This window comes from Mus pahari, chromosome 14 (assembly GCF_900095145.1).
Source record: "Mus pahari chromosome 14, PAHARI_EIJ_v1.1, whole genome shotgun sequence".
Taxonomy (NCBI): domain Eukaryota; kingdom Metazoa; phylum Chordata; class Mammalia; order Rodentia; family Muridae; genus Mus; species Mus pahari.
The window spans coordinates 83,488,122-83,496,785 of record NC_034603.1 but is presented as its reverse complement, the minus strand read 5'-3'; the positions used below and the strand labels follow the sequence as shown (position 1 = coordinate 83,496,785).

The following is an 8,664-nucleotide window of genomic DNA, read 5'->3' as shown; positions in this document are numbered from 1 at the left end:
CGTGAATTCGTTTGTGAAGGTTTCGGTCAGTGGCTCAGGCTCTTTTTAGTATTTCTGCAGACCTGGGTACAGGCCTTGCCACGCCCCCACCCCCCAGCTCCTGACTACCCTACCTGCTTCTGCATCAACCTTAAACCCGATCACTTCCAATCCTGCAGCTGTCAATAATTAAAGAGCCCCAAAGCTGATGGCAGTAGGGAAAGCGAGGGCCCAGAGTCCCCTATGCTTAGTAGTTCCTATCACTTACCCAGTTCCTGGCTAAATTAGTAGAACAAATGACCTCTTTGAGAGAATCTTGCAGGCCCGTGGCTTTTCTATTTTTTGCCGACTGGCTCTGCTTCCTAGGCTGTCTGAAAGGAGAGGCACCTCCGCAGATGCCCCTGGAATGCCACCTTGAGGGAACTTGATCAGGGTGAGTGGGCGAGCTGCTTACCGGGAGATGCTGGGTTACCCTACCCGCCTCGGTGTGTCTGCGAGCTGTGTGGCCGTTTCTGCGGATTATAAGCGACAGGTGGCATCAGAGAGTCAAACTTGCCTGTGGGCACCAGAGAAGACACTCAGGGACCAGGGAAAGGCCCCAGAAACCAGACAAAGGCCACTGGCAGCCCGGCGAGGGCAAAGACTTCAAGGGTACGGTTCCCCGAGACTTGGTCTGCAGAATCCGGGGCTGGGTCCCCTCAGCGGTCAAACCCGACGCGTGGGGGAGGGGTTCCCGGGGCCTCGAGCGGGAGCCGAGCACCCGCCGTGAGACCCAGCGCGGGGCCCTCGGGCGGGAATGCAGAGTCGGATCTCGGTGGCGGGTAGGGGGCTGGGTGGCGCGGGAGAGGGCGGCAGAACCAGAGAGTTCCAGAGAGTTGCCGCCAGAGGAGCTGCAAGGGCCCGCGGTCTCCTTGGAGACGTGCTAGCCAATGACAGCAGAGGAAGCTGTTTATGGGGGCGGGGCGTCGCCATGGCAGCAGGAGAAGCCTTCAGAGCGTCTACTTAATGCCGGTCCCCGGGCCGTAGGCGCTCACAGAAGCGCCGTCGGGCGAGGGGGGGCGCGACGAGGGGCGCCAGCAGAGCCCTCGAGCTGGGGACAGAGAGCCGCGGAAGGTGGGAGGAACTTCTTCCAGAACCTTCCTCTGGCCGGCTGCGCTCTGAGCCAGGTAAGGGACTGGGAGGGCTGTGGACCACGGACGGGATGGGAGGGCGTCGGGACCTGTTGGTTATCCAGTCCATCGGTCGCCCACGGAAGTAGTGGGGCCACTAAATGAAATTTGAGGAGCTCGGGAGATCGCTTCCTGCCCCTCCATAACTCGGTCCTGTGACCTTTCTTTCCCGAGACCCTTCATCCTAACACCTCTTCAGATGACCTACTTTGCCCCAGCCGCGTCGTACTGCCTGCCCCCCTGGACTATTGCGATGTGATCGTAGTTTCCCACTCTTTGGGAAAAAGAGTTAGTCTGGGCCTTCCTACCCTCTTCCCTCATTGTGGCCAACCAACAAGGGCAGATGGAGAGAGGTGGAGTACGCAGGGTCAGACCAGGATCCTGTGTTTCCCTGACCTCGCCACAGGCTACGGGGATGAATGTGAGGGGCTCCCCCCCCCCCCCANGGCGCCTCTTTCCTCTCGGGGTAGGGGAAGAGTGCTGAGTTCCGTGGTGCTCCCGCAGGCCTCACATTCGTGTTCGGAGAAGGCGACCCCTCGGGTCGCAGAATGGCAGTGAGTGTTCTGGAGACTGTGTAACTGGAGTCTGGGATACCAGTGGGCCGGAGAGCGCGGCGGACCACTCCGGCTCAGCCTGTGGATGTTGACCGCCCCTTCGGAGAGTCCCCGCAGACATGGCGGAGAGCTGGCTGCGCCTCTGCGGAGCGGGTCCCGGGGAGGAAGTCGGGCCGGAGGGCGGCATGGAGGAGCCGGACGCTCTGGATGACAGCCTGACCAGCCTGCAATGGCTGCAGGAATTCTCCATTCTCAACGCCAAGGCTCCCACTCTTCCCCCGGGAGGCACAGACCCCCACGGCTACCACCAAGTGCCGGGCTTGGTGGCGCCCGGGTCACCGCTGGCGGCAGACCCTGCCTGCCTTGGGCAGCCGCACACACCCGGCAAGCCCACATCGTCGTGCACATCTCGAAGCGCGCCCCCGGGGCTGCAGGCCCCGCCCCCTGACGACGTGGACTATGCCACCAACCCACACGTGAAGCCACCCTACTCCTATGCCACTCTCATCTGCATGGCCATGCAAGCCAGCAAGGCCACCAAGATCACTCTGTCGGCCATCTACAAGTGGATCACGGACAACTTCTGCTACTTCCGCCATGCAGATCCCACCTGGCAGGTAGGGGAGAAGAGGTGTGGGTGGTGGCCACTCCCTCCAAGTGCCAGGCTCACATACCAGATCTGCAAGGCCAAGGAGACACCTGGCTGTGAGGTCAGGCCTCTCATGAGGCCTGAACCCTGCCAGGTTCTGAAACTGCTCCCTCTGTCTGGAGCCAGGGCCCTGGAAGTACAGACGAAGTTGTAGGAGAAGAGGGACCAATAGGGCCCAGTGTAGCCTCGTGTGGGATGTGACGAGAAGGCACATTCTTGTTCCGTGTCCGAAAATTCCTAGACAATGCTCTGCCCAAGGAATTAGTCAGAACTGGACTCTGAAATGGAGCCCAGGTGGCCTCCCTGCCAACTTCTGCACCCTCCCTTTTGCATTTGGTCTAGAGAGTAGTGCAGAGCTGAGCCCTCTGGGTACAAAGATCAGTTGTCCAGGCGGAGGGAGTCATGAAGTTATCCTGAAGCCACTGACCCGGCCTCCCACCTCAGCTCCTCCCCAGTTTCCTGCCTCCACCCCCACCTTCTCAGCCAGCCTCCCTAGGGGGGCAATTACCTGAGCCAGGTGCTTTCCACAGGGGCACTTCTGCTGCAGTGGCTTCGGGTTCTAAGTCTCCAGAACCTGGCACAGAGCAGCCAATGGGCCAGGCTGCCGTGTAAACATCCCAGCCCTGCCGGCCAAAGGGGTGCCCACTCTCCGCCCACCTGCTTTGCTAACAGGGCCTGGGCCCCTGGACACCAGTGTGGTGTGAGCAGAACTAAGCTGCCAAGCATGGAGAGAGCAAGCTAAGGCTCAGTAGTCAGCACTGTGAGCATCCTCCAGTATCAAGAGCCACGCGCTAGAGACGAGGCCTGAGGTTGCCCACTCTGCGCTAAGGCAGCCAAGGAGCAGGGTCATAGTCTTAACCCATTCCAGATGACCCTAACCCTGGGTCAATGCCTTTGCCAACTCAGGTCCCAGAAAAGAGCCTTCTGCACTTGGCTGGGTCCTAATCAAGTGAGGTGGTTTGGGTGGGAAGAGAAGATTGTAGGGGGTGAAGGCCTAGGCCAGCAGCTGGCTCAACAAACAAGGAGTCACTAAATCTCCCAACACATACACACACACACACACACACACACACTTCTTGGTCACCCAGCCCCCTCCCTTAACCCACCCACTTCACAAACAGAGGGAAACAGCCAGGCCGAGGGAGATGGCAGTCCAGGCCGTGGGGGAGCTGAGGGCTTTGGCCAGGACCTGCAAGCAACAGGGTAAGGGAGGGAGGGAGGATGACAGAGGGTGGCACTGAGAGCCACCCTGTGGCTCAGAGCTCGGATGACTGAGCAGGCAGATATCCCGGCAACAGAGAACAAAAGCCCCCCCCCCCATGCACTCCGGGTTCCTCATACCCTGTGGCTGGTGTCCCAGAGTCCCCGAGCTACAGCTGCCTGGTCAGGGCATCGGGTTGATCCGCCCCTCCCCCGTCTGGGAGGATGCAGGGAGGATGCAGGAGCACCCGGTGCCACTTTGCTGCCGCTCCCCTGACCCCTATGCCTTTTCTCTTGTTCTCTCACTGTATCCAGAATTCCATCCGCCACAACCTGTCCTTGAACAAGTGCTTCATCAAAGTGCCTCGGGAGAAGGATGAGCCCGGCAAGGGGGGTTTCTGGCGCATCGACCCCCAGTATGCAGAGCGCCTGCTCAGTGGGGCCTTCAAGAAGCGGAGGCTGCCACCAGTCCATATCCACCCTGCCTTTGCCCGCCAGGCCTCCCAGGAACCCAGCGCTGCCCCCTGGGGTGGGCCTCTGACCGTGAACAGGGAGGCCCAGCAGCTGCTTCAGGAGTTTGAGGAGGCCACGGGGGAGGGGGGCTGGGGCACAGGAGAGGGCAGGCTGGGGCACAAGCGAAAGCAGCCGCTGCCCAAGAGGGTGGCCAAGGTCCTGCGGCCTCCCAGCACCTTGCTGCTGACCCAGGAGGAGCAGGGTGAGCTGGAACCCCTCAAAGGTAACTTTGACTGGGAAGCCATCTTTGAGGCTGGAGCACTGGGGGAGGAGCTGAGCTCACTGGAGGGTCTGGAGCTAAGCCCCCCGCTGAGCCCCAGCTCACACGGAGATGTGGATCTTACAGTCCATGGCCATCACATCAACTGCCCTGCTACCTGGGGACCTCCAGCGGAGCAGGCTGCTGACAGCCTGGACTTTGATGAGACCTTCTTGGCCACATCCTTCCTACAGCATCCCTGGGACGAGAGCGGTAGTGGCTGCCTGCCCCCAGAACCCATCTTTGAAGCAGGGGATGCCACCCTGGCCGCTGACCTGCAGGACTGGGCCAGTGTGGGTGCCTTCTTGTAAAAGGTCAGGCCCCACCCCATCTCCGGACAGTGCTCAAGTCAGAGCCCAGAACTGCCTCCCAAGACAGGCCCGTGGACATCTCAGCACCCAGGCAGGGACTGGGCCAGGTCTCTGAAGGCCACACCGCTGCCAGTTGGGGATGTCCTCATATCCAAGCCCAGAAGAACTGGGAACTGGGGACCCTGCCCCTCCCCATCAGCAGCCCCCATACACACAGTGTTTCATCCACCCATGTTCCCTCAAGCCCAAGGATTGGCAAAAGCACCCCTGCCCCTGCCTGCCCCCCCCCCCCGGCGCTTTGAGAGCTGAAGCCCGGAAGGGTCCTACCAGGCCAGGGAGGAACTGAACAGGGCCCTCACCAAAGCTTCGCCTCACCCACTTCTGTTGCTTCTCTGGGTCTCTACCCAGAGAAAGTTCCCAGGTACAACAAACGCTCATTAGACGATAACAAATTAATTCCCAGGAGGCCCCTCCCGGCAGAGCTTTCCCAGGGGCCCTGGCAGCCTTGGCCAGGGAGAGAGAGTGAGGGCAGGAGACTGGGGAAGGAAAGGAGGCAGAAATCCGGTGGGGGCAGTGAAGTGGGGCGAGATGGTCTCTAAGCCCTTTGGGGCCTTTTCCTCCTGGTCCATCACCTGCACAAGGGAGGTTGCAAACCTTCGAGCCTGACTTGTGGCTAAGAGCATCAGGAAGATGGGGTGTGGGGTGGTTGGGTCAGGGGCAGCCAAGCTGCTAGGCGGGGGGAGAGAGACTAATATAGTGAGTGTAGTTATAGCTAAGACTTAACTGGGGAAGGGATACCCGGCTTACTGGGAACACTAGGGCCAGGAAGGGGACAAGCCCTAGGCCCCTGTCTATACTGGGGGGGACCAGGTCCTGCTCCACCTCGACCCCTGGGGCTGGGACCTGAATCTACCCTCCAATTGGAGCAATTTAACCTTTTTCATGTAAAGTTCTTTACAATAAAATGTTTTTCAAAATAAAATTAAAAAAAAAATCTGAATATGGCCGTATTTCCAGCTTTCTTTGGGAAAGGAGAGAATGTGGTGGCTTTGGGAGGAAAGGGTTGCTGTGTTTCTTTTCCATGACAAGCGGGGATGGCCAAGGAAACAACAAAAGGGTTTATAGAAGGTCTACCCTCAAGCCAGGTCCCTAGGAAGGAGAGGGCCAACAGGTGACACTCTCAGGGTCCTTCCATTCTGTACCTCAGGACCTCCATCTGCACAATGGGACAGTTGGGCCTACAGGCCCAGCAGAACAAGAGTTAGGGGGGAGATTGGCCCCGCCTCACCCCGAGGATTCACAAAGGCCAGTGTGTCCTGGCCCAAGCCGTACCCCGCCATGAGAGCCTGCCCAGGCTTGCCTGCCCAAGAGTCCCGGGACTCTTTCCAGCAATACCCTCCCTGGGTCCTTCCCCAGAGGGACAGGGTGTGAAGTCAGAGGAGCCCCAAGGCCCCACATCCTGCTCTGATGTGTGTTTACCAGACCCGGTGCAGACTTGGAAAGGCAGAAGGGCACCTTAATATCAGACTCTGTGCTGAGACTTGACCTTCTAACTGAAAGTTCAGGCTACCAGAGCTCTGACAGCAAAACAGGATGCGATGCTCGTGTCTGGATGGGCCCCTCATCTTAGGTTTGTTTGCCCGAGACCCATTTCTCTATCACTACCACTCGATTCCACCCTACATAGCATCCTTGTGCCCACCCAGCCCTTCTCCGTGGGCAGCTTGCCTCTCACACAGGTGCACACACATGAACAACGACATACAGAGAGGAGCAGCACTGCCCGGCGCTGTCCAGAGCTAGCCTGCCCAGCCTCCATGGCCTCCCCTTCCTTTCTTCCTCTGTCCTTGAGCCTGGCCCCAGGCCAGCCTGGCATTCCCCTGCTTTACACGCCGCTGCTTTCATTTGCTAATTATTCCAAATATTCCAGAAGGGCTCACACTGAGCAGGGCAGGCTGGCCAGGCCTATCCCTTCACCCAGCACACAGAAGGGGCCATTCCCCAACCAAAGCCTCTGTTCTACCCTCCCCCACCCCCTTCCTCTCTACAGACCACAGCACTAAAAGAACAAAGGCAGCCCCAGCCTTCTCCATTTGCCTCAAGGATCAGCCTTCGGCCCTGGCCAAAGTGGGCACACCCTGGATTGACAGTGGGGCGAGTTACTGCCTGCCCCGGGCTTATGCTGGGAAGAAGAGAGGCAATGTCTGGGGCAAGCAGAACCGCCCCTCGCATGAATACAAGGCCGAAGACTAACTGGAAGATGCCGAGCAGAGCAAGGCGCACCCTTGGCTACACTTCACATTCACTCCAAGTTCCTGAAAATTCTGAAGCCCAGGCTGCACCTTGGACCAATCAGACCAGAGTCTCTAATGGGCCCAGCACAGATTTTCTTCAGTCCCCACATACTTCTACTGTGGAGGGTATGCGCTGCGGGTGGGGGTGGGGTGCAGCACCTTTCCTCTCCAGAGCAGGACAATGGGTGTCTTCCTCCATGGCTGTCTGCCTCATCACCTTGAGACAGAGTCTCTCATGGAACCACAGCTCACTGTGCTAGGCCAGTAGGTCATCAAGTTCTTTTGCAAGGGAGGGAGGTGTCCCCAGCGCTGGGGTTATTAGTCGTGTGGTGGCAATGCTCAACTTTTAACGTGGGTGCTCGCTCGGGACATTTTCTCAGGACCTCGTGCTTACATGCTCAAGCTCTCTTGCCCCGAGAAGTCTTCTAAACCTCACTCATGTATAGGTTCAGCACTAACTGGCAAGCACAGCCCCAGGACCACTAAGCATTCCACACACACTTCCCTAAAACTAGGAGACATGCATAAGGCTACTCGCACCACAGAACTTCTCAAAGGACACGGGGCTGGGCCTTCAACTCAGCTGCCTCCGGGCTGCATAGCTTTGTGCTCAGGACTCCAGCTCTCAAAAATGGGTTCCTCTTCCACGTGTATTCGGGAGCTGGACAGCAGTTTTGTGTCTGGTTTTGATTGATATTGTTTTTATTGGTTGGTTGGTTAGAGGCGCTGTTCTCCATGGCAGCTGGTCTGGGCACGTTCCCTTGGCCGTTCATGAAGGGTCCTCTTTCTTTCACGATTATGGGTTTATTTATTTTTTTTCTTTTTAAAGATTTATTTATTTAATGTATGTGAGTACCCTGTCTCTCTCTCTCTTCAGGCACCAGAAGAGGACATTGAATCCCATTACAAATGGTTGTGAGCCACCAAGCAATTCCTGGGAACTGAACTCAGGACCTCTGGAAGAACAGTCAGTGCTCTTAACCACTGAGCCATCTTTCCAGCACTTGTTTTTATATTTTTTTGATTTGCCTGTTGTTGTTGTGTTGGGGTTTGGCCCTAAGACTTCACAAGCACTAGGTGAACATTCCAGCACTGTGCTGGATTACCGAGCTCCTGTTGTAGTTCGGTTTCCTTTGAGAGATGCAGCCTCACAGTGGGCAGTGGTGGCACATGCCTTTAATCCCAGCACTTGGGAGGCAGAGGCAGGCGGATTTCTGAGTTCGAGGCCAGCCTGGTCTACAGAGTGAGTTNGCAGGCGGATTTCTGAGTTCGAGGCCAGCCTGGTCTACAGAGTGAGTTCCAGGACAGTCAGGGCTACACAGAGAAACCCTGTCTTGAAAAACAAAAACAAAAGAAAGAAAGAAAGAAAGAAAGAAAGAAAGAAAGAAAGAAAGAAAGAAAGAAAGAAAGAAAGAAAGAAAGAAAGACCACAAGCTTGGAGCTTGGGGGGGGGGGCGGGCTCCCACTCCTGGCTCTGAGTTCTATAGGAGAGGATACTAAGGGGTCTAGCAGCTCTCATCTGAAAGTCCCCAGGGGCATCCCTTCAGAGCTTCAGAGCTGGACCTGAGACGTTCCAGATTTGGGCTGGAGTCCACCCCCAACCCTGTGCAGCAAGGAGGGCAAGGGACAGGAAGGAAGTGGACACTGGCCAGGAATCAGGTGTAGCTCCTGCTCTGTCCTTGGCGGAGCCCCAAAGGTAAACAGGTGTGTAAGGACTCCAGCAGGGGGTAATGGGC

The 8,664-nt window shown here is 57.6% G+C and overlaps 1 protein-coding gene across 1 annotated transcript; it reads left to right on the top strand.

Annotated features, from left to right (window-relative positions):
* Positions 1-1,013: 1,013 nt before the first annotated feature.
* Foxj1 (forkhead box J1) lies at positions 1,014-5,634 on the top strand. The gene is made up of 3 exons (XM_021212812.1): positions 1,014-1,145; positions 1,653-2,319; positions 3,867-5,634. The coding sequence occupies exons 2-3, from the start codon at positions 1,822-1,824 to the stop codon at positions 4,632-4,634; spliced, it is 1,266 nt and encodes a 421-aa protein (XP_021068471.1). The 5' UTR covers positions 1,014-1,145; positions 1,653-1,821; the 3' UTR covers positions 4,635-5,634.
* Positions 5,635-8,664: the final 3,030 nt, after the last annotated feature.